The 26,329-nt window shown below is 41.5% G+C and overlaps 1 protein-coding gene across 1 annotated transcript in view; it reads left to right on the top strand.

The window, feature by feature from the left end:
- The window catches only part of LOC122749969 (arachidonate 5-lipoxygenase activating protein), a 43,534-nt gene extending 18,324 nt beyond the window's left edge, over window positions 1–25,210 (top strand). The window contains exons 2-5 of the mRNA XM_043996588.1: window positions 1,878–1,977; window positions 13,307–13,377; window positions 15,411–15,492; window positions 24,716–25,210. Coding sequence (XP_043852523.1) covers window positions 1,878–1,977; window positions 13,307–13,377; window positions 15,411–15,492; window positions 24,716–24,878 — 416 coding nt within the window. The 3' untranslated portion in view covers window positions 24,879–25,210. The remainder of the gene's footprint in view (window positions 1–1,877; window positions 1,978–13,306; window positions 13,378–15,410; window positions 15,493–24,715) is intronic.
- Window positions 25,211–26,329: the final 1,119 nt, after the last annotated feature.

Genomic DNA, 26,329 nt, shown 5'->3' with positions numbered 1-26,329 from the left:
TAGAGAAGATAAAATGGAATCTAAGGTGGATATAGATGGGTTTAACTCTTTGTGTGAGACCAGGAGTAAAGGAGATAGTGGCACAAGTCATGTGAGTGATGATATAAGATGAGGAGTGAAAAAAAAGGAGCTCTAAGAGAAGATGGAAGCAAAATAGGTGTTGAGTATTTCTGCCCTCACTCTATTCTCTGTTATTGTCACACCATCCTTCTCAAACATTTGATTTATCTTCCTCATTCTTCTCTTTCCTCAGAACATAATTTAAAACCTACACTATCTTTTGAAATTTTTTTGTGAGACAATTCACTCTAGATGTTAGCCTTCTTTAAGGTATTCTCAGAGTTTCATTCTATATGGTTTTGCATTTGTCTTGGACTGTGTGATCATCTTATGTCCGAGCTAATCAGAAAGCTTCTTGTTGATCCACATTGGTCTCTTTAGACATATCCCTGTCTGAAGACTCAGAGGCTCTAAGATGTTCGAATTGGAAAGTACTTTTGGGATGCTCTAATCCCATCCCTTCATTTTCCATATGGAAACCAAAATAACAACAGTTAAAATTCATGTAGTGCTTTGAGGTTGACAGAGCTCTTCCCTCACAACAACACTGTAGCTCACAGTGCAAGTATTATTATCCTTATTTTACAAATTAGGAAACAGGCCCAGAAGGGGGAAGAATCTTTTCTCATTTCACATATTTAACAAGAGGCAGAGCCGGGATTCAAACCAAGGTCTTCTGTTTTCAGCTTTAGTGTTCTTTCCATCATACACACCATACTTCAGCATCTGGTGGAGTATTTCTTGGTGGTATTTTAGAGAGGGTTCAGCTTAAGGTATGAATTGGACTAAATGACAAACACTTTACAAGCTTTTGATAGTATTCTTTTCTTTATAATTTTGAATTTTTCACGATTGTGTAGTCAGAATTTCAATTTTTAGATGCTTCCATCAGAGTTGTAACTAGGATAGTGTGACAGGTCTTTGGACTCAGGTGCTGGCATTTGAGACATGTGGACAGCACTTGCAGTCCCTCAGTTGCATAGAGATAGTGAACTTTTGTGCCAAGTTAGAAAGAATTATTAGTTAAAATAGGAAGCTTCCAGATGATGAGCATTTCTTTTCTTCCTCTTGGCAGCTACAGTCCACTCCTTCCCCAAGTGAGTCCTGGTCCTATCCTAACCTTCACTTTGGCAAGTGGCTTATCCAGGAGCAGCTCCTTAGTGTCCATGCCACCATACCCCTCACCCCTGCTCAAGTGAATTAAGGTGAATTTTTTGCTGCTCATGCCAGATGCAAAGATTCTTAGTTTGGTTTCCATTATTCTCGCTCACATCACTGAGCCTTAATTTTGGATCTGGATGGGAAATGCTAAAAACTGAAATTCTGAGTTCTGCAGACTTTTTGGTCCTGGGCTATACTTTAATCTACTTTGAGTTTGGCTGGTGTGTTTCCACCTAACATGCATTGCCTTTTCTAGAATCTTGGATTCCTCTCTCCTAGATCTTCTGCAGATGGGGATACAGGTCCTATCCTCAAAGGCAGGAAAATGCTCTTTTTCAGATAGAGGAGTAATAGGTCATGGCCCACCATCCCTAGAGCTTTGCCCAGAGCCTAACATTGTGTCTGTCCCAAACCTGTGTCCCTCCTGACCCTCCACTACTTTGGGGGTGCATAAAGCAGCCACCTTTCCCCATATAGTCTTACTCAAATGAAGATGGTAAGGAGGAAGGTACAGCATATAAGGGGGGTAAGCTTAGCCCTGTCATGAAACCCATCTTGAGGACTCTTTGAAACCCTGGTGGATTATGGAAGGAGAATGTCAGATTTCAGAAACTACCCACTATTAAACCCTAAACTCGGATCTTGTCCTCCCATAGGATTCTTCGCACATAAAGTAGAGCATGAAAGCCGGAGCCAAAATGTCAGGAGCTTCCAGCGAACTGGGACCTTTTCCTTTGAGCGTGTCTACACTGCCAAGTGAGTGCTCAGACTTCACACTACTGTTTAATAGAAGGGGGAAGCTAGCAGGACAGGCATGTTATGCACCATAACTGTTTATATGTATATATCAAGTACATATGTTTAGGAGATTGGCTAATTTTCATGATACCAGAACCATTAGGTGGAGTGCCCATGGGGTGGTTCTTTCGGAGGGTGGGGCTTTGGAGTCTTAACTCCATCCCACATGAAGTTATGAAAGGGTGGGGTTAGGGGAGAGGTGGAGCTAGTCACCAGTGTACTCCCTGTACCGGAAAATTGTGGGCTAGCCCACTAGTCAGGGCAGTCACCCAACTTCCTGTGAGGTTAGTCCAGTGCTGCTGTCATGGAAACTGGCCCTTACTCATCACCAAAGCCACCAAAAAGCTGGTACGAAGCTTTGTACCAACCTCCTCCTTACACACCCACTCTTTCCCGCCCATGGGGGAAGCTGAGAGGGGATGTCAACTTCATTGGTGTCTCTTATGTTTGTAAAAAATAGTGGACGAATCCTGAGATGCTTCTTATGACTTTCTCCTCCCCTTTTTCTATTTTATGTAAAAGGTACTGTTAGAAAACACTTGATCTGAGGAGTGTAGGAGATAGGTGAGGCTGGGGATGTAAATTCAAATGGGTGTTATTCAAATTAAACATTTTTCTTTTGTTTTGAATTTAAATAAAGGTTTCAAGGCAGCTGCCCATTTGCCTGTTTCTGCAAGGTCTAATCCATTAGCAAAGCATTCTCCTTGCCCCACTATATTCCAACCTCATCTCACCTCCCGTCCCTCCCCCCCCCCCCCCCCCCCCACACCCCCATCCTCCTCACTCCTCACAACATAGAGACTATACAGATTTTAATTGAATACTCTAACTAGTTAGCCTTCAATTATTCTAGACAGCCATGACTTGGATGTCCCCAAGATAATGCAAAAGGGTAAAACCAAGGCCATCTTGGAAAACTACAATGTGATGTGGGGGATGGATTTAATTGATCAAATTGGTTGTGAGGTGTCCCAAAGCATTATAAGACTCAGTGACTCAGTTTCCTAAGTTTTATTAAAATACTGTGAGGTCACAGTGAGGCGTCTACCAAGGAGATAAGTGTCTCAATTTGGGAGGCAGGAATGGATATGTTTATTTATTTATTTATTTAAAAAAATTTTTTTTTTAAGTGAGGCAGTTGGGGTTAAGTGACTTGCCCAGGGTCACACAGCTAGTAAGTGTTAAGTGTCTGAGGCCGGATTTGAACTCAGGTACTCCTGACTCCAGGGCGGTGCTCTATCCACTGCGCCACCTAGCTGCCCCTAGAAATGGATATATTTATAGTGAGAAAAAGTAGGTTATCTCATTATCTTAACCTCCTTCTTAAGGAGTTACATGGGAGGTATTATCCTAATTTGGACTTCCTGGGGTCCTAAGACAACCTCCAAGTTGGTATATTTTTCCTTGGAGATGTGTTTTTGGGGGTTACATGTCATAAGATGAACCTAAGGACACATTTGGTCCTTTCTGTGTGTGTTCCTAAAGATGTGCTTAAACTTGTCAGAACCAGAGTATCTCTATTTTTGATGTCTCTTTACTTAAGATCTGGTTTCTAGGTGTCCTGTCATCTAGGAATATTAATGGCTATTAATGGTTAATGATCCCTAGCTACTGTCTCTGTTGATGGTGTTGGTTGATAGGGACTTGAACCCTCTTGGTTACAGTACTGTTGATATAAGAGCACAAACCTTAGTTTCTCTATTAACCCTTTTAGGTACTGTTGATAGGAACCGAAGTCTTAGGTAATCTGCTAGCCCCTTTTAGCTACATTTGATAGGTTATTTATTAGCCCCTTTTAGAGCTCGAGTCTTAGTTAGAACTCAGATCTTAGGTTGTCTGTTAACCTTTTTTATCCTCCTCCATCAAATGGGAGTCTCAGGAATAATATATGTCAACAAAGAAGAGAGATTTCAAATCAAAGGGAGAGAAGAAAGGTTCCATGGCTGCCCTCACAGTCCAGCAGGAACTTCTCTGCACAGACATAACAAATAGGTACAGTTTGCTTCTTAGTGAATTAAACTTCCTTTGAGGGCTTTAGGCACATGAGGTAGGCCCAGTGACTGCCCATTGCATTCATCAACATACTTTGTTTCTTCAGCCCCTCATTTGGTCAGGGGTTTCATTTATTTAACTCTAGAGTGGGTTTGCTTGGGAAGAGTAGGGCCAGTGCAATTCATCATCAGCTTTGTACCTTCTGTCTTTTCTTCTTCATTAGTAGAAGGCTTTAGTTTTCTTGCTCAGTTTCTGAATTGAAGCAAGGCACTCAAGTTCAGACCCAGGTCAATTTCTGAAGTAAATTAAGTTTTTTTTAAAGTATCTATCCATACATCCATTGTTCCTTCCTTCTTTCTTGCCTTCTTTCCTTCCTCCCTCCCATCTTCTTTCCTTCCTTCTTTCTTTTTTCCTTCCTTCCTTCCATCTTTCTTTCTTTCTTTCTTTCTTTCTTTCTTTCTTTCTTTCTTTCTTTCTTTCTTTCTTTCTTTCTTTCTTTCTTTCTTTCTTTCTTTCTTTCTTTCTTTCTTTCTTTCTTTCTTTCTTTCTTCCCTTCCTTCCTTCCTTCCTTCCTTCCTTCCTTCCTTCCTTCCTTCCTTCCTTCCTTCCTTCCTTCCTTCCTTCCTTCCTTCCTTCCTTTCTTCCTTTTCAGAGGAATGTTGATTTGTGTAGGTGGGTATGTGGGGAGTATAACTGATTTCCCCCCCCCCCCCGGGTGGTAGTGATTGCTATGGATGACTAGGAAACTGGGTATATGTACTGCGATGGTGCTCTAGATTTTTGGAGAGAGGGTTTCAAAGAGTTTAGAGGAAGAGTAGGCAGGATCTCATGGCATAAAGGTCCATAAAGTCTGACCAAAGAATGATGAGAAGATCTCAAGAATGAAGTTCTAAAGAACAACAATTCCAATCAGGAAGAGAAAAGGGGGCTGTTTCAAAAGACTGATGTAGACAACCAGGGCTACTTATCAAATCACATAGATTTTAAAAGATGTCTAGGTAATGGAGAGTGATTATTGAAGAGTGAACTGAGGCTGGTGATGAATGCAAAAGACAACAACAAGGGATCTTAAAAAAATCTATCTTGGGGCAAGAAGAAACTGAACAAAGACTGGTTCTGCTGCTTGGAATGAATGGGATAATGATCAGAGATAAGAGAAAGTAGGCAGAACTGCTCTTACTTTGCCTCTGCCAAAATCTTTGATTGGGAAGGACAGATAAAAAAATGTTTAGCCCATAACAAAGGAAGAGAAAGTAAGAGAATGTTCAGCTGCCCTTAGTGATTTAAAGTCATGTGGCCAAGTCACATATGCAAACAAAACTGCCAATACTAAGATACTCAAAACAATCTGGATTTTTGTCCTGTCAGCTACTGTGGCTGACATTAGTAAAAAAATGAAATTAGTCTGGAGAGGAACCAAAGTGAGATCAATCGAAGACGTTTGGGCAGTAGAATATGACCAATGTTAGTTGATAGTATAATTAGATGTATTCAGAATGATCAGAATAAGATTCAAAAAGTAGTCATCAGTAGCTGGTACCAACTTGGAGGATGGTATCTGGTGGAATGCCCAGGGACCTCGCCTTAACTTCAGGTAACCCAGCATTTTTATTAACGACACTAACCAAGTCACACTAGTTGAATTTGCAGATAACAATTGTTAACCTGTTAGATCACAGAATCAGGACCTAAAAATCTTTCAAAGAGCTAAAGAGAAAGGCTAGAGCAGCGGACCATATCTAATAAGATGAAAGTTAATCAAGACAAATATAAAATCCCACAAATGGGTCCGAAACATCATTGATACAAGTACAGGATTGGAGGAAATATGGCTGGAAAACAGTTCAAATGAAAAAGAACTAGGCCTGCATGCTCAATGAGTCAGCTGTCGGACATGGCTGCCAAGAAAGTGAGTGCCACCCTGGTCTGCCACATTATGGCAAAGTTTACAGAATGATGGAGGTGAGAGTCCTGCTCTCCTCTTCCCTACTCACATCTAGAATATTTAGTTAAGATCACACATTTAAAAAAAAAAAGATCACACATTTTAGGAATGTTATAGAAAACCTGGAATCTGCTCAGAGGAGAGCAAGAAGGATGTTGGGGCAACTTAAGACCATCTCACTTGAAAGAACTATGGATGATTAGCCTGAACAAAGGTTTTTTTTTTGGGGGGGGGAGGGTGGTGAGGGGAAAGGGGAATGGGTGACCATGATACCTTCCTTCAAGTATTTTAAAGGCTATTTTGTGGAAGAAGGATCGACTTATTCTTCTTCACCCTAGATGGCAGAACTAGTAACAATGGGAGACAGCTAGGTGGTGCAAGTGGATAGATCACTGGGCCTAGAGTCAGGAAGATCTGAATTCAAATCTGACCTCAGACTTTTATTAGCTTTGTAACTCTGGGCAAATCACCTAATCTGTTTGATTCAGTTTCCTCATCTGTAAAATGGTGGTAATGACCTTCAAGAGTTGTGAGATAATATTTGCAAAGTGCTTAGCACAGAGCCTGGCACATACCAAGTGTTAAATAAATAAATGCTATTTATTAGTATTATTATGATTACAATGAGTGGAATCAGCAGTGAAGCTAATTTTGGCACCATGTAAAGAAAACAATTATTCTTAAAAATTAGAGTTTTCCAAAATAGAATGGTTTGCCGTGAGTGCTAGTAGATTTCCCTCTTTAAGCAGAGGCCAGATAACTTAGCAGAGGCATTGTAGATAGTAGAGGATATTACTGTTCAGGAATGCTTTAGAATAAATGATCTTTGAGGTCTCTTTCTACGTTGAGATTCTGTGAATCTTTGGTATAGGGAGGAGGGGAAGGAAATAGGGAGAGTGAAGCCATTTACTAGATCTCTCTCAAGAGAATCAGACCTTTTTGGACAAACTGTTCTCTGTTCTTCATCTGCTGTTCTTCAAGTAGTTGTAAATAACAATACAGAGGTAGGCGAATATTGACATCAATGATGCCTTTAAAATCTAGGTGAATACAAAGGATGTGAGTGTCCTCTTCTTCTTCTTCCTCCTTCTCCTCTCCTATGGCCAGATTTATGCCATTCCTTCAATGATGTCAAGACCTCAGCAATGTAGATTCTGCCTCCAGTGTATTAAATTGTAATTTATTCATCCCTTCTCATCCAAGACCATTCTTATCTATTTTCTCCTACAAATCCTTTGCAGAGGATGTTGTATCCAAGGTAGTGTAGGCCTTTTGCTAGGTATTTTAATTTTCTGTGGGTACCATGTAGCTTTTGAAGCTCTTCATTCCTTATCCCTTGCTCTTCTTCTTTTTTTTTTCTTTTGGTGAGGCAATTGGGGTTAAGTGACTCGCCCAGGGTCACAACAGCTAGTAAATGTCAAGCGTCTGAGGCCAGATTTGAACTCAGGTGCTCCTGAATCCAGGGCCGGTGCTCTATCCACTGTGCCACCTAGCTGCCCCTCTTGCTCTTCTTATTCTGTGATTTACTTTCCTTCCCCTCCTCCCCTGCCTTTTTTAGACTATTTGTTTCCTGGATTATGTCTTAGGTACCTCTTTTTGCTTCTTTCAAGTCCTAGTTAAAATCCCACATTCTAAAGGAAGCCTTTCCCAGTCCTTCTTAATGCCTCCCCTCTGTTGATCATTGTTTGTATGCTGTTGTTAGCTCATTGTCTTCCCCATTAGAATGTGAGCTCTTTGGGAAAAAGGAACTATCTTTTTTTGCCTTTCTTTGTAGTGCTTGGCACATAGGAGGTGCTTCTCATTGACTTGACTTGCATGTAAATAATTGTTGGTGTTATAATGTAACCTATGCATGGTCATGACATGTCTTTCCATTGCCCCAAATTTTAATTCTTTAAAAATGATGGTATTTCATGCCTCTCAGCCATATAACATCACAAGAAAAACATTGGTGTTTTCCCAAAATGGGCTTTCGTGACAGGTAATTGCTTGAGACCATTGAAAATACTTTATAGTTTCTCAAATGCAAGGCAGTCACTTCTCTTCTTCCTATTAAATTCTGGGTCCAACTTATTGTCCATCTATGGTGCCTTTCCATTATATCTATATGTACTGTTGAGCTGACTCAATGGGGCTCCCATCCAATGGCATATCATAGGTTATAGGACAATGAGCATACTTCTTCAGTTTATTTTTTCCCATGGCTTGTTGGGCTGATTTAAGGGGTCATGGTTCTCATTGGTGAGAACTCTTGAAAATAAGAAGCCCTTACATAAAATGTTTAAAGAGGCCAGAGCCAAATAGATGTCAAATATAGCTAGTAACTGCTATTATTTAATGGCATTTATTATCTATTATTCTGAATGAGCCAAAGCCCATAATGTAAACCTTTATTTATGCACTTCTACATTGGGTTGATTTCATAGGTTAGAAAGTGTACCAAATCACTGAGACACTGGAGAATAACAGGAGGAAATAGCCAAAGGAATCAGGGTATTTCTCTATGAAAGAAACATTGGTGACGTATGTATAACATCAAAAGAACACAATGAAAGTAACTAATACAAAATATGTTTGACAATTCACATTTAGTCATTAAGAAATAACAGCTGGATCTTACAGAAATAATGGCACAAAACTTTCCTTGGAGGAGGATGCCAGATAATAATGGATTTGTGAGTGACAAAGAGAACCCCATTTATTGTGAATTAGTCTAGGGAAGAGCAGAGAGAAACCCTGATGTGACAGTGAAACAGATTGATTCAGTGACCAGGAACCACTTGAATTCAACATAGCAACAATAGTATCAAAATGAGTGATGTGACCAGTGGAAAGAGTCCAGGATTTGGAATGAGAAGTCTTGAGTATAAATCTTGGCTCTGCCATGTGCAATCTATGTGACCTTGGGCAAATCACTTAGCTCCATTGGGCCACAGTTTCCTCATGTGTAAAAAGGAGAAAGTTGGACTAGATAATCAGTTCCTACTATAAATTTATGATCCCATGACAATGGACTGATGGTTAGGGCTTCTGTGGAGGAGTTGGGAGATGTGAGATTCCTGTTCATTTCCTCCTATTTTTGATGTGAGAAAGGGAAAGCAATTAAGACTCAGTCTGGGAACCAGAAGGCATGATTTTAATTCAATACATCTAATACTTGTTATATAAGACAATTCAATAAGCAAGTCAAGTCAATAAGCATTTATTAAGCACCTACTATGTGCCAGACATAGTGCTAAATATAGGGTTCAGATGAGGAGTATATTCTAAGTGGGTCCAGATTCTTGGGTTCAGTTTGGAACCCTAGAGGCAAGACACAAAGAAGAATAAGACTGAGATTTAAGGAGGACTGACTTGATTCTTTGTCTATATCCACACTGTGCCCAACCTTTTGGTTATTTTAATCCAAAAATTTATCAAGTTGTGGGGTGAGGGTGGTAGGAAATAGCTTGTTTAATGGTTTTCTTTTGCTTAGATGAAACAAACTACTGAAAATTTCATATTATACCCATTTGTTTTGGTGGTGTGGAGTTGCACAGTTCACACATAAGTTGGGTTTTTTTTTTCTTTTTCAGCAAATACCACCAGGAAGAAACACCAACTTGCACTTTCAAGAATATAACATAGCAAAATATAAAAACAACAGGATATTTCAAGTCAAAAAGAAAAAAAAAGTTATGAATACAATTTAGAGCCTTCCTATCTTTCCAATCTTCTTCTACTTTACTTCTCTCCTGGTACTCAATATTCCAGCCACATTCTGCCTCCTTGCTATTCTGCACACATGATACTTCATCTATGGTCTCTGTGTCTTTGCACAGGCTGTTTCCCATGCCTGAAACTCCTCTCCTCACCTCCACCTCTAGGGATCTCTGATTTCCTTCAAGATTCAATTTAAGAGCCACCTTTTTCAGTAAGTTTTTCCTGTACACCCTCCCCACTCATCCCTGCTGCCAGGGTTCAGCCTCTTCAGATTATCTTGGATTCATTTGATGTCTATTCTGCATATACCCATAGATGTTGTTTACCCTTTTAGGGCATAAGTTTCTTGAGGGCAGGGACTTTCAGTTTTGTGTTCCCAGCACTTATCACTGTGCCTGGCACATAATATTTACTTAATAAATATCTGTTTGATCGATTGATTAGGATAAAGCAGGGACATTTTATTTCTTGGAATAATTTAAAAAATATTAGAATCAGAGAACAGATGACAAGGGGGCAGTCTTGTAATGACTGGATGGTCCAACAAATCCTTCTCATATTCATTTTATCTATTTCCATAATTTAGTAGGCAGGCCTTTAATTTTGCTTCTTGCAGGAGTTGACATATTTAATAATGATGATGAAGATAGCTGTTATATAGCATTTTAAAGTTCACAAAATGCTTTTGTTATCTTGTTCAGTCCTCACAACAACCTTGTGAGGTAGGTGTAATTATTCTCCTGATTTTATATTTATAATTATATACATATATTTCCATTTACATATATTGTATACACACATAATAATCCCATTTGTAAGGAAATTGAGACTGAGAGAGATTAAGTGTCCTGTCTAGGGATAGGACATTAGAGTTCATCTAATTCAACTGCCTCATTATAAAGAAGAGGAAAATGAGATCCAGACATGTGTGCATTCAATAAGCAAGTTAAAGTCAATAAACATTTGTTAAGCACCTACTATGTGCCAGACACTGGCATCAGAGTTAATGGGAAAGATGAGACTAGACTTCTCTTCCAGAGCTACACCATACTTCCATGTTCAATAAATATTAAATAAGTATTTGTTTCTTTGTTGGAGGTGTGATTTTTAACAAGTGTCTCTTTTGATAGAGATTTTTTAAAGGAGCATTCTGTCAACCGCTCCATGATTTGTACAGTAACCCTTGTAGACTCTAAGCTTCTTGAGTACAGAGACCAGGCCATTTAAAAAAATAAACCAGGCAGCTAGGTGGTGCACTGGATAAAGCACTGGCTCTGGATTCAGGAGGACCTGAGTTCAAATGTGGCCTCAGACACTTGACACTTATTAGCTATGTGACCCTGGGCAAGTCACTTAACCCTCATTGCAATGAGGGTTAATTTTATTTATATATATGTGTGTATACATACACACACACACACACACACACACGCACACCATTGCATCCTTAGGGTCTTGCATATAGGCACTTAACAATTTTTTTTTTAATTTAGTTTAATTGAAACTCAAGATACCCTGAGACCTGCTTGATCTTTGGCTTCTTTGTTTTTCTTTCAAGTTTGTCCTGTTAAGTCACCAAAGGACAATCACTATGGGTTATAACAAATGCCCATAGCTAGTGCAGAAAGTAGGGTATTTTTCATCTGGTCTAAACAGCAGCTAAAGAAAAATCTCTGTCAAGGGCCTAACAAACTTACTCAACATTTGACTAAATAGTTTTTGTTTTTGCTTTTGTTTTTAGCCATATTAAGACAGGAGAAACAGTATAGTTTTAAGTCAATGTGCACCTGGTTTCAGGAAAAACTGGGTTCAAGTGTTGCCTCAGACACATATTGGTTTTGTGATCCTGGGCAAATTACTTTATGTTTTAGTGCCTGAGGCAACCTTCAAAGACTGTAAACTTTTACAGATAAGTAAAATGAGAACCAGAGAGGTTAACGTAAATTGTCCAAAATCATACAGATAACCAGTGACAGAACTAGAATAAGGACCCAGATCTTTTTTTTTTTTGACTCAGACCTCTTTTCCATCTTGCCTTCCTCCACCCAAAGTCCGTTATATTTTTTAATAGCTCTAATTGTTAAGAAGTTTTCCCATATGCCAAGTAAAAAAAAAGTTTTTTTTTTTTTAAAGCTTCAGCACATGGCTTCTGGATCTGCCTTTGGGGACAAAGCAAAATCAATTTGATCTCTCCTCAACATGAGAGATACTTTAAATAAATACAGCTTCTGTCCTGCCAAAGTCTTCTCTTCTCAGGTGAAATGTCTCCAGTCCCTTCTGCTGCTTCTCATACATAGTTTCAAGGCTTCTTACTATCCTAGGTACTCTTTTCTGAATACTTTCTAACTCAGCAAACTCCATCCCAAAATGTGGTATGCAGAACTGAATGAAAAACTCCAGATGTCATTTGAGCAGGGAAAGAAATAGAGGACTAGAATGATAATTCTAGATACTATATCTCTCTTTTATTTATTTTTATTTTATTATTATACTATTTTATTCTATTCTTTTTTTGGTGAGGCAAGTGGGGTTAAGTGACTTGCCCAGGGTCACACAGCTAGTAAGTGTTAAGTGTCTGAGGTCAAATTTGAACTCAGGTCCTCCTGACTCCAGGGCCAGTGCTCTATCCACTATGCCACCTAGCTGCCCCTACTGTATCTCTCTCTCTCTCTTTTTTTTTTTTTTGCTGGGCAATGGGGGTTAAGTGACTTGCCCAGGGTCACACAGCTAGTAAGTCAAGTGTCTAAGGCCGGATTTGAACTCAGGTACTCCTGAATCCAAGGCCGGTGTTTTATCCACTGTGCCACCTAGCCGCCCCTACTGTATCTCTCTTAATGGAGAGAACTAATATGTTAGTTCTTTTGGCTGCAAAGTCTTAGTGCTAACATAGCAAACTTGCAGTCCACTACCATACCCCAATCATTTTCACCTGATTATTTATCTAGCTTCACCTCTACCATCTTGTATTTGTGTTGGTTTTTTTTTGGTGAGCCAATTGGGGTTAAGCGACTTGCCCAGGGTCACACAGTTAGTGTCAAGTGTCTGAGGTTAGATTTGAACTCAGGTCCTCCTGAATCCAGGGCTGGGGCTCTATCCACTGTGCCACCTAGCTGCCCCCTACCATCTTGTATTTGTAAAATAGCGGGGCCCAGATTTGAACTCTGTACCTCTTACCCTAAATCCGGTGCTCTTTCCATAATGCAAAACTGATTTTTTCTATGCTTGACATTTTCTTCCATCTCAGACCCACAGCATATAGGCCTTGACTAGTTTACAAGGTTGGATTCAGGGTTAGTCTTGCCCCTCCACCCCCCTCTTGTTTGCATCATTCATTTTTCAAGCCTAATGAGTTTCCTGGCACAGCCACCACTCGGAAGGGGGCCAGAGGAGTCCATCAGGAAACCCTGCATCAGATAGGCTTCATCGAAGGAGCAGAATAAATGAGTTTCATACATGTGTTCATTTTATACCCCTGCCTGTTTCCAATTTGGTGGCTGGCTGCCACCTCTTATAGGACAGATGTAGGGGGAATTATGAGCGCAAACCTGTTTTTCATTGTTTGTGCTATGAGATGGTAATTGTTCATTTGGAGGTTAAAAATGAAGTTTTGATCACTTTCAAGTGATTGTTTTTCTTCTCCTTTTCTAGCCAAAACTGCATCGATGCCTATCCCACATTTCTTGTCATGCTTTGGAGTGCAGGGCTACTTTGCAGCCAAGGTAATGTTTACCTTTTGGATTTACTTCTCTTTTTTTATTTGTGTCTACTTCTCCACATGTTCAGAGCTGAGGTTCCCCTCCACCGTACCCTTTGCCAGCCCTCCAGTTCTGATGTTCGAAGCCCTCCAGGGGCTGAGAACACTGGGAGGTCATGCGTCCAGGCATTTTCTACTGGAGAAGGGAGAGGGGTGTGATAATGCATCACTGACGCTCGCTCCCCGATGGCTGGTTTAGAGCTGCAGTCTGACAAGGATGGTTTAAGGCTAAATGTGACTCAGAATCCATAAGCAGAGTTAGCTCAGATACAAGGGCATTATAAATGAGAGCACCTAAGGGATATGTTCTGGGGCTGCTGTCACTCAGTTCTTCTGGTAATAAGTTTCCAGCTGTTTCCCTTCTCTGTGCATATGTGTGCCAATGACAGGGAGGCTGTCTTACAACACCCCACCCTTTCTCCAGGTTATCAGCAGCTCCCAGTTTTGATTCCAGTAAGCTGGAGGAACAGAGCAGCTCTATAATGAGTTGATTTAAAATTAAATGGAAACCAGAGCCATTTTGAGGGGATTCCTTTCCAAGATTACAACACCTGATAGACTTGTTAATGATCAAAACCATGACTGGCTGAGGTTTTGGTACAAGCTTGAGTTGGGTTATCTAGCCAAGTGATGGCTGCATATACCTGCCCCCTAGTGGTACTCAGAAAAAAAACCCTAAAAGACTTTTCAGTTACTGTTTCATTCATTCTCACCCGCCTCTCATGAGCCTCTCCTAGGTTGCTTTTCCATTCCCCACACTAAGTTTCACACCCTTACCAACATCACAGCACAAATGATGACAAGGCTGAAAACTAGGAGTCCTGGCTCCCCTTCTTTTTAGGGGTTATGCCTGACTAGTAGCTTAAACTAATTAAAGAATGTCCTTGAGAGAGAGAGAGAGCAAGACCCCTCAACAGGCTTGATGGAATCCCTGAAGAGAGCTTCTTGTGAGAGGGCATGGTCAACATTTGTATAAGATTGGGAGGCATGGATGGCTTGGGATCTGCATGGTTGGAGAGAGTATACATGTTGATGAGATCACAGGTCTGTGGAAATACTGGAGACACAAAAGAGGGAATTGTCAAAGTAGGTGGACCTGGAACACTCATATACTACCCAGATGGGGCTCCTGATGTTGGGATTCTCTGTGAAAATTTGAAGGGCTGTCATATGGAAGAAGGGGTTAGATTTTGTTATATTTGGCCCTGGAGGGCAGAACTAGAATGTTCCAGAGAGTCATATTTCAGGTCAATATAAAAAAAAAACCCTTTCCTAACAATTAGAACTGTCCAAAAGTGGAACAAGTTGCCCCAGAACATGGTGATCTCACTGTCACTAGGGGTCAAGTGGAGGCTGAATGAACTCATTTAGGACATTGTCCAGCGGAGTCACACTTTGGGTTGGGATGGACTCCATGACTTTTGGAATTATCTTCCAAACTGACAAGACTAAGAATGTATGATTACTGGAGAAACAGTGTTCTATTCAAAACCTTACCCTGTAGCAATACCTTACATCTCTTAGGCTATATATGACAGTACTTTCTAGTTTTTTTTTTTTTAAACTTAAAGTACTATATGCATGTGGGCTAATATTTTTGTGGGATTTTAGACCTGAATAAAACAAGCCTTAGTAATCAAGCTGTATTCCACTTTTGGATCAATCTCTAACAGGGTTTTCAACACTGGGCAAGACTACTTGTAACATCTCCTTCCCTAAAGGTCTCTAAACTTCACCTGGGATGATTTGTCTATTTGGGTATTGCTTAAGAAGTGGGGTGATAAATCACTAGAGCCTCTAAGATTCTTGTTTCCAGTCCCATAGCTTTCATCTGCAAGACACACTCCAACAGAGATGTGCTTTCTAAGGTTCTTGTCCATTGCACTGTGCAATACTGATTTTGTATGAACAGGGGACCTTTCTTCCTAGGATTGAGTCAAAGTATTTAACAAAAGAGCATTTCCTAATACAGTGTTTTTTCTTTCTTTTTCTGTTTAGTTCCTGCTGCCTTTGCTGGACTGATGTACCTGTTTGTGAGGCAAAAATATTTTGTAGGTTATTTAGGAGAAAGGACGCAGAGGTGAGTCACTGAGATTGGTTAGGAGTTACTGGCACGTTAATGTTGTTGGGCTGGTGATAATTCTCAACTAGGATCACCATACTGTTCAGGACCTGAAAACACAGGAATAGAGTAATTGAATAGTATTACTGTTGCTAAAAATCTTCAAACCTTTATTAATCACTTGTTGTTCAGTCATTTTGGTCATGTTAGACTCTGTGACCCAATTTTTTTTTTTTTTTAGTGAGGCAATTGGGGTTAAGTGACTTGCCCAGGGTCACACAGCTAGTAATTGTTAAGTGTCTGAGACTGGATTTGAACTCAGGTACTCCTGACTCCAGGGCCGGCACTCTATCCACTGTGCCACCTAGCTGCCCCTGGGGTTTTCTAAGCAAAGATGCAAGAGCGGTTTGTCATTTCCTTCTCTAGCTCATTTTGCAGATGAGGAAACTGAGGCAAACAGGGTTAAGTGACTTGCCCAGGGTCACACAGCTAGTAAGGGTCTGAAACTGGATTAGAGCTCAGATCTTCCTGACTCCAGGCCCAGTGGTCTATCTACTGCACCATCTAGCTGTCCCATTGTCAATCACCTACTAGGTACTAATAGGGCAGTAGAGGCAGCTAGGTAGCATAGTAGATAGAGAACTGGACCTATGGTTAGGAACACCTGAGTTCAAATCTGACTTCAGATACTTACTAGCTGTATGACCCTGGGTAAATCACTTAACCTCGGTCTGCCTGTTTCTTCAGTTGTAAAATGGGGATAATAATAGCATCAACTTTTCAGGGTTGCTGTGAGGATCAAATGAGAGAATATTTGTAAAGCACTTAGTACAGTGTCTGGCACATAGTGGATGCTTAAGAAATCTTTCCTTCCTTCCTTCCTTCCTTCCTTCCTTCCTTCCTTCCTTCCTTCCTTCCTTCCTTCCTTCCTTCCTTCCTTCCTTCCTTCCTTCCTTCCTTCCTTCCTTCTTCCCTTCCATCTTCCTTCCTTTCTTCTTTCCTTCCTCCCTCCCTCCCTCCCACCTTCCTTCCTTCCTTCTTTTCTTCCTTCCTTCCTTCCTTCCTTCCTTCCTTCCTTCCTTCCTTCCTTCCTTCCTTCCTTCCTTCCTTCCTTCCTTCCTTCCTTCCTTCCTTCCTTCCTTCCTTCCTTCCTTCCTTCCTTCCTTCCTTCCTTCCTTCCTTCCTTCCTTCCTTCCTTCTGATGCCATGGATGTTTCAATCCTATTAAAGTTGACTTGATTGAAACCATAACTACCTGAGACCCTGGCCCTTAGGGGGTGGGTTCTCTGAACTCTGACCTGGGCATGTTCTGCTCATGGACCGCCCTCAAGTCCAGTGAACCAATGGATTTGGATAATGCTAGCCAATTAGCTTGAAGCAGTGTGTAAAGACCACCTCTTCTCTGGACCCAGAGGAAGTGTCCACGCATGCTCATGGAGGAGGACTTGGAGAAAGAAGCAGGCCAGGCTGAGCTCTTATCGCTCCTCTAGGGTAGATAGGTTTCTTAACTTTCTGAGCCAAGTGTTTTCTCTTTATTAATATTTGGTGGCCTTTAATAAATACTTAATGCCCCAAACTGGTGCTAAAGCTTCTAATTTATAAGTAACAAATATATTAGAAACCCCAGCTAATATTCTCTAAACTTGGGACAGAAATAAGGCAACCACATATAGTTTTACTCGCCACACTTCCTTCCTTTCATCTTCCTTCCTTCCTTCCTTCCTTCCTTCCTTCCTTCCTTCCTTCCTTCCTTCCTTCCTTCCTTCCTTCCTTCCTTCCTTCCTTCCTTCCTTCCTTCCTTCCTTCCTTCCCTCCCTCCCTCCCTCCCTCCCTCCCTCCCTCCCTCCCTCCCTCCCTCCCTCCCTCCCTCCTTCCTTCCTTCCTTCCTTCCTTCCTTCCTTCCTTCCTTCCTTCCTTCCTTCCTTCCTTCCTTCCTTCCTTCCTTCCTTCCTTCCTTCCCTCCTTCCTACATTCAAATGCAGGCAGTGGAAAGACTACTGGATTTGAAGTCCAAGGATTTGGGTTTGAATCCCTCTCCATTGTGTTGAGGAAGGTACAAAGTTTAGATACTAAATATGTTTCTGCCCTTGTGGGGCTTACAGTCTAGAAGGAGGCTCAGTCTCAAACTTAGATAATTATATTTCAGAATGTTATTTAAATGCATTGGAGAGCTGCAAAATAGGGTTCAATGAGAGGTCCAGTTAGACTTGATTTAGGTTATTTCTAACATCCCTTTCAATTCCAAATCCATGATTGTATTTGTTCTTCTTGGCCCCACAGGACAGAACTAGGAGCAACAGGTATCAGTTGCAAAGGATCATATTTAGACTCGATTTATGGAAAAAGTTAGCAATGTTAGAGCTGTTCCACAGAACAGCCTGCTTTAGAATCTGGAGGTCTCCAGGTGGGGGCTGGTTGGCTACTTGCTGAGATACTCCAGAGGGGATTTCTTTTCAGATATGGGATTGGAGTAAAGACCTGCAAGGTCTTTTCCTGTTCTGATTGTGTGTTATTTGGGGATCAGGTAGAAAGTTTTAGAGCATTCTTAGGGATCTGATTATTTCCACTTTTCCACATACCTTTTGCTTCTTAAGAATCATTCACTGAATCCTTCCTTTATGGGAGGGAGAGTGGCAGAGTGAATCTGGAGTCACAAGTCCTGGATTTGAATCCTGGCTGAGCTACTTCCTCCCTGTCCCCACCGCAGTTTTGGCCAAGCAACTTAACTGAGCCCAGGTTTCCTCAATTATAAAATGGGGGTAAAAATGTATGGCCTTTAGGGGGTTGTTGTGAGGATCAAATGAGGGAATGTATGCCGCATGCTTTGCATCTCCTAACATAAATGTCAGTTGTTAATACCATTGTGCCTGGTGCTTCCAGGGATTTCTCTCGAGCTCTGAGACAAAGCACGCTGCTTGTGCTCAATTCGTTTTAGTAATAGGTCTTTGGGGAACAAGCTGATCGGAAGCCATGGTAATAATCAGTAGCAAGGAAGGATAATTATAAAAACCTAAAATAATATGGGAGCCTCTAGTCATAAAGAACTTCTACTATCTTATTGAATGATTACAATCACCTTGTGAAGTGGGGAGCACAAATATTATTACCCCCTTTTTACAAATGCGGAAACTGAGGCTTAGATAGGTCCAGGGTATTGACCAAGGTCACACAACTGGTGAATGGCAGAAGCCTTTAAAGCAAAGACTCCTTTCTCTCTAAATCCAGAGCTCTTTTTCAAACATATCACACTGTTCACTGTACTATTTTGCACAGTTACTTTCTTTATACACCAAAGCAGATGTGGAATCTAAAAGCTGTCATTAATCTCATTACAACTGGGCTGGTCTACCCAGAACCTAGTAGTAGTAGTAGCAGTCGTTCAGTTGTAATTGACTCTTTGTGACCCCCTTCAGGATCTTCTTGGCAAAGATACTGGAGTGGTTTGCCCTTTCCTTCTTTAGCTCATTTTGAAGATGAGGAAACTGAGGCAAACAGGTTCAAGTGACTTGTCCAGGGTCACACAGCTAGTGAGTGTCTGAGGCCAGATTGGAACTCAGGAAGATGAGTCTTCCTCGACTCCAGGCCAGGCACTTTGTTCATTGCACCATTTAGCTGACCCTTATAGAGCAAAGTGATTATTATACCTACAAGGGGGGAACCCTCTCCCTCTCCCCAAAACTGCCAAGGAACAAGTTACAGGAATGCAGAGATGGCCTCCATCTTCTCTTGTTCAGACTAGCTCTCCCCACTATTGACTCCTTTCCCCTCTCATTCCTCTCATCTGTATTCTCTGGTAGCATTACTTCACTATGTTTGATATAATTATATGTTCAGATGGTAGCCTTTGACTACTGCTGTTTAGAGCATGTAGGACCTCTTCCAGGGAAGTGAGGCAGTGAGTGGAAGTGGAAGGATTCTAGGCCTGGGTCTGCCTTTCCCTAGCTGTGTGACCTTGGCCAAGTCACACACATAGTCTTTCTAGGTAGCATTTTTCTCCTATGTAAGCAGAGCATAAAAATGCTTATGTGTTCCGTCTCCCAAGGTTGTTAGGGAGGAAAGTTCTTGGTAAACGAAGTATTCTATAAATGTGAATTATTATTACTATGGTTGAATTTCACCATTTCTTGCCTCCGGCCTCTGGATTTTCAGCTTTTGGACCATGGTGTGACTTTCTGAGCATCATGAGATAAATTTACCTTCTTTTGTAAGTGTGTGTGTGTGTGTGTGTGTGTGTGTGTATGTGTGTGAATGAAGAAGCTGCTGATTCCCCTCCTTGGGGAGACATCCATAGGAAATCTGCTTTCATTAGTCTGGCTGCTTACCTTGCAGAACTAGTCACCATGCTCATGTGACCTTTTCCTAATTAGAATTTAACAGAATGTTAGAGCTGGAAGAGACTTCAGAGACAATCTAGTGTAACTGGAAACTGAGGTCTGGAGAGATTCAGTGACTTGATTCATGGGAGACCTGAGATTAGAACCCAGGTTTCTTGACCTCCAGTCCGGGGTCTTTTCCATTATGCTACCCACCCTCCTTGTAGAACTAATGCTGCTGAAGAGTGAGAATCAAACTAGCCTGAATCTATTTCGCGATGTGTTTTGGAATTTTATGTTGCATGGGGAGCTAGAAGGAAGGCAATTGGTTCTTCTGTCACAGACCTGGTAACTCAGTTAAAGACTCTGAAGCCTGAAAAAGATCTCAAGAACTCAGCTCTCTTGGGTCAGAGAGGGGACAAGGTATTTATGTTCCCTGGACAAGGTTTAAAAATTGTGTCGGGGGCAGCTAGGTGGCGCAGTGGATAGAGTGCTGGCCCTGGAGTTAGGAGTACCTGAGTTCAAATCTGGCCTCAGACACTTAGCACTTACTAGCTGTGTGACCTTGGGCAAGTCACTTAACCTCCATTGCCTCACTAAAAACAAAAACAAAAACAAAAAAAACAAAAATTGTGTCTCCAAGTATACTGTCAGCTAGGTGGTTCAGCAGATAGAGTGCTGGACCTGGAGTCAGGAAGACCTGAGTTCAAATACAGCCTCAGACATTAGCAATGTTATTCTAGGAAAGTCACTTAACCTCTGTGTGCCTCAATTTCCTCAACTGTAAAATGGGGATAATAATAGTGCCAACTTTAGAGAGCTGTTGTGAACATCCCAAGGGATAATATTTCAAAAGTGCTTAGCATAGTGCCTGGAACGTCGTAGGTTCTCAGACCCTCAGACCTCAGGTGCACCAATGCCCTGAGACTTTCATCTCTTGCTGGGCACAACGTGTTCTCTGAGGAAAGGCTGCTTAGGCCAGACTGGGCATCTTCCTTCTACTCCAAACCAGCTACTTCTATCTGTACCAGCACAAGGCATCTTCTATCTCCTGCTACCAACCCAATTTCCCAAATAGGATGTAGAGGACCTTCAGTGTAAAGAAGAACAATTCTCCCTTCAACTTCAGGTCTCCCATCTCCTGCTTCACTTGTCCTTTGAAGGTAGAGGAGAGGTGTCTCTATTTGGTGATGGACATTCTCACACTTAGCCACATACTTCACATTTCGGTGACAATGAACTCCTGTAAATCATCATCAAAACCCCACTTCTCACCCCCTACCACCCAATTCCTCATTCCCACCCCCTCAAGTTTCCCATCCCAAAGTTTCATCCTAACTCCACCCAACCCTTGCCCTCTGGATGTCTATTTCATAGGCAACACACTTCCTTTCATCTTCAATCTATTCCTCTCCCATCCCTTCTCTCCACTAGAATCCTGGCTCCTCCCAAATGACACAACCTCCCTGGCCATCTTTTCCATTACTATTTGCACCTTCATTTATTCCCTTCAGCTCACTGGTCAAGGAAGGGGGAGTTGGCAAGTACTCCTTGGCAACCCATTGCCACTTCCAGGTTCTCTCTTCACTCCTCACTCAGTCCTCCTTTGAGCTCCATGTTATTCATTTCTACCAACCAGTCAAAATCCTGGAAGCTGTTGTCTACAGAACTCCAGGGCACTGGCCTTCCTTTATCAATAAGTTTGGTATGAGGTTCCTGATTTTTTTCTCCGCCTGAATTCCTGCCTTCATACTAGGGAACTTTAATGTACATATTGATTCTCCCTCAAAAATCCTAACCACTCACTTCTTCAACCTGCTCACCTCCCACGAGCTACTCCTCCACCCTGCCTGAGCCATGCAGAAAGATAGTCATACCCTTGATCTTTCCATCACCCACAAATGTACCAAGAATCCTGAAATTCCCTTGTTCAACCATAATCTGTTGGCTTTTCACCTCTTCCTCTCCCTTGCCTTTCATAACCCTACTCTGCACTGTGACCTCTAATCTCTTGACCCATCAATTCTCTCCCAAACCATCTCCCCTGCATTAGCCTTTTCTCTTCTCACCATCTTGACTCCTTGGTGAACCAATTCAATGTTACACTGTTCTCCTTTCTTGAATCCTTATTGCCCCCTTTATCATATTGTTGATTATGTCCAGTAAAGCCTTAGCCTTGGATCACCTGAACCATTCATTGTCTTTATGCCTAAACATGTGCTGCTCAATGAAGGTGGAGAAAGTCACACAATCATTCTGACTGGGTCCATTACAAATTTGTGTTACAAAACCTCAGCCTGGTCCTCTCTGCTGCTGGGCAATCCTACTATACCTCCCTTGTTGACTTTCTGTCCCACCTTCCTACTCTCTTCCAAACCCTTTCCTTCTTTCTCAAACCTCCCATGGCTCCCCTCCCTCCACTCTCTCAGCTGAGAACCTTGACTCATATTTTACAGGAAAAATCAAAGCCATGAACCATGAGCTCCCTCTTCTCCTCTTTTCCTCATCTCCTATCACTCGGGCACCTTTTGACACTATTTCCTCCTTCACCCCTGTTTCATGTGATGAAGTAGCCTTGCTGTCTTTACCAAGGCTAACTCCTCTACTTGTTCAAGTGATCCCATTCCACCCCATCTCCTCCAGCAGATTGCCCTCTCTGTCATCCCCACTCTTTCACTTATTTTCAACCTCTCCCTCTAGCATCTGTCTACCTCAGTTTCCTCAATTATAAAATAGGGATAATAATACCTTCTACTTGGTAGTTGTTGTGAGGATCAAATGAGATAATATTTGTAAAGCACTTAGCATAGTGCCTGGCACATTGTAGGTGGTTAATAAATCCTTCCTTCCTTCCTTCCTTCCTTCCTTCCTTCCTTCCCAGCATCACAGATTTAGGACTAAAATGGATCTTGGAAGACATCTAATCCAACCCCTTCATTTTATGGATAAGTGAACTGAGGGTCAGAGGGATTAAGTCATTACAATAAAATAAATGAAAAAAATGTCACAAAATTAAGAAGAAAATTGCATCATAAAAATGGCCAATCTTGATTGTGGAGAAGAGGTGAAGAAATGCCCCACCCTCTTTCTGTTGGAGAGGTGGTGGTGGTAGTGTCTATGGGTCTGGAAAGATATTCTGTCAGGTGCTAGCACTGTATCCCCTGGTTTTGCTTAACTTTTTTGTTGTTCTTTATCAGAAATAATAATGTATTTATTTATTTATTTGTTTATCAGAAATAATAAATTAGTAATGAAATAATGAACATTTAATTATTTAAAAAACATTCAATTACTTACTAATCAAATAATCAAATATTAGAAATAATAGCTTATTTATTAGAAATAATAACTTACATTTATAGAGAGCTTTAAGAATTGCCAAGCACTTTGCACATACTGTTTTCATGCAACCCTGAGAAGTAGGTGGTATTATTTCCTTCACCCCTTATTTTACAGATGAGGAAACTGAGGCAGACAGATGATAATTGACTTGCCCAAGGTTGCACAATTAGTAAATAAATGTCCAAGGCTGGATTTGAAGTCAGGGCTTCCTGACTCGTGGTGGGGTGCTTTGTGCACTATGGCGCACCCTAGCTGCTCTCAGAAGGCTTCCTTGGTAAAGAATGAGGAAGGCAGGCAGCTAGGTGACACAGTGGATAAAGCACTGGCCTGGATTCAGGAGGACCTGAGTTCAAATCCGGCCTCAGGCATTTAACACTTACTAGCTGTGTGACTCTGGACAAGTCACTTAACCCTCATTGCCCCACAAAAACAAAACAAAAAAAACCAAGAATGAGGAAGGGATATATTTAGAAATTACTGTGATGTTAAAAGAAAGGTATCAATAAGACTTATTTTAAAAAAGAATAGAAATTCACAAATAAATTAGAGGGCAATGGAAAGATGAAAACAAAATATCATTTGCCCAAGGACCGATGTGGCAGCATTAAACCCTTTCAGGGGGACTCTGCAAATGGATTTAACCCTGCCAAACTCTGTGGGGACAGCTATATATAGACATGGTTAAAGAAAGGCATGGAAGGGGTTTGGAAAAAGGGAATAAATGGGGCTAGAGCAGTCTCAATAACCCAATTATGGGATCCTACGTTAGTGGGAAATTTCTTCCTGACCCAGGCTGATGCTCTGCTTGGACAGTCTGAGATTTATAGTCCTGCTAAGAGGTATATGGATGTACTAAAATGTCTCTCTCACTGCGCACTTTAGAGTGGAAGGGTCTATTCTGCCACTGATGTGTGCCCAGCCCTCATTAATGGGAACATGAGTTATTCCTGTGCAGCCAGAGGAGAATAGATTAGCCCTTTAGATGCCGGAGCACCTTTTAGTCTTAACGAGCTTTATTGGCTCATTTAAGCCATCAGTTATAACACAGAGGTACTTAAAGTATTGCATGATACATATAGATGCCAGGGCTGTCCTTACTGGCTTTCCTTGAGAAAGACGACAGCCCTAGAAAGGACCTTAATAAGGTGATTGTGTTTCTAATCTCTAGTAAGGGTACCTGATTATGAAAAGATGTCTGGCATTGTGAACCCGTGCCCCCTTTGTTCCATGCCTGTGAGAAGGCAGCATTAAGAAAGAAACAGGTCAGTAGGGGGTGGGGGAGCACAAAAAAAAAATGTGTTCAATAGTGTCCAAAACATAATATGTTTACAGGAAAGTTCGTTTGGGGAATGAGGAACCCAGCACAGACAAACAGAGGTCTGGGCTTCTTGAGCCTGCTTTTAAAATGTGATCATTAAGTAATGATACCCGCGACACAAGCATCTTGCATAGGAATCAATTCAAAGATTCTTTAGGGGAAAAAACTATAATTTAAACCCCAGGCACACCCAAGTCACAATGTGCATTGTTGAATTGGTTATATTGGTTCTACAACAACATTTGCTCTCTCCCTCTCTCTTTTCCAGCACTCCTGGCTACATCTTTGGGAAACGCATCATACTGTTCCTTTTCCTCATGTCTGTTGCCGGCATCTTCAACTATTACCTCATCCTCTTTTTTGGAAGTGACTTTGAAAACTACATAAAGGCAATAACTACAACCATCTCCCCCCTGCTTCTCATTCCCTAATTCTACCCTGAGCACGGAGTTGGTAGTCTCAGCTAATTGATACATAGAAACCATGATAATTCAACCCATTATGGATCTCTTCCCCTCTTTCTATGGCTGTAAATCAGATCACTTCCTGGGCTTCACAGTTTGAGGTCCCCTCCTTTTTCATGGAAGGAAAAGGATTTAGAATCAACTCCGCACCTTGAGAATGGCTGTGGTACCAGTCTGAATCTTCAGATATGTTCTGCACAGTCTTTGACTTATCCTGCTCTCTGATTTCTGCTCTAAGGAATATTGTCTGCCTTATGGCATCACCAGCACATTTTCTTTAATAAAATGAGACACATGCATATTTGGTGGTTGAGTTTTATCTTTGAGTGTGTATACAACAGTAGAGAGTCCATAGGACTGGGAAATGGAAAAGAAGGCTCTCCCTTTCTTCATTTATCCCAACCGGGTACCAGAGGGCTTAGAAGGATCAGGTTCCAAGGGGAAATCTGCCCCTTCACCAACTGAGCCCAGGAGCCTCTGAGAAAGCAAGTATTTCAGGGATCCTTCCCTCCCAACCTTCCCACCAATGAGACACTGCCCCCCTCCCCCATTCCCATACTCACAGCTTCTGGGGCAACTCTGACACTTAGGTCCACTCTGCTCCTCTTGGTGGTCATAGTCTACCCTTCCTTTAGTCCCTCCTCCCTTTCCTCCAGGCTGCGCGTAGCCACTGGAATTACTTGGATGAGCACAGAGTCCTCAAGACAATCCTTCAAGATTATATTGGGAACCATCAATACAATCCTTCCAATAAGGTAGAGAGTCACTGGATCTTACCACTTGTTCTGTGTTTCTGTTCTCCGAGCACCTGGGCATTGCCGTCTGACTTGTCATTGAACCCCAAGGACCACCAGACCTTTCCATTCACTGTGCAGTTGAACTTTTGTCTCCGCCATTTAGAATGTGAGCTGCCTAAGGAAAGGGACTGTTCACTTTTTTATTTGCATAGGCAACACTTAATTAACATTGTACTTGGCATATAATAAATGTACTGGTAATACAGGATCAAAGCTCATCCATCCATTCTGGGGAGTCCTGACCTCAATTCATAGTAAAATTGCCAAGCTGGGTTCCTAGAGGGCTGGCTGGCTACATATCCCACTCAGGATTCTAGGTGCGCCCCTGAGGGGTTGGGAGTTTTTATCCTAATGCTATTGGATCTGACCCCCATTCCAGTGTGTTCTTCCCACCATCTATCACCAATTACAGTTAAGGTTTGCAAAGCACTTTATAAATATCTCCTTTTAGCCTCATGACAACCCTGTCAGGAAAGTGCTCTTATTATCCTCATTTAACAGGTGAGGAAAATGAGGAAACAGAAGTTAAAGTGATCTGCCCAGGGTCACACAGCTAGTAAATATCAGAGGCTGGATTTGACCTCAGAGCTTTCTGATTCCAGGTCCGACACTTTATCCAAT

Source organism: Dromiciops gliroides, chromosome 3 (genome assembly GCF_019393635.1).
Source record: "Dromiciops gliroides isolate mDroGli1 chromosome 3, mDroGli1.pri, whole genome shotgun sequence".
In the NCBI taxonomy this organism is placed as follows: Eukaryota; Metazoa; Chordata; class Mammalia; order Microbiotheria; family Microbiotheriidae; genus Dromiciops; species Dromiciops gliroides.
Note: the sequence above shows the minus strand (reverse complement) of the source record. Positions and strands in the feature narration are given on the sequence as shown.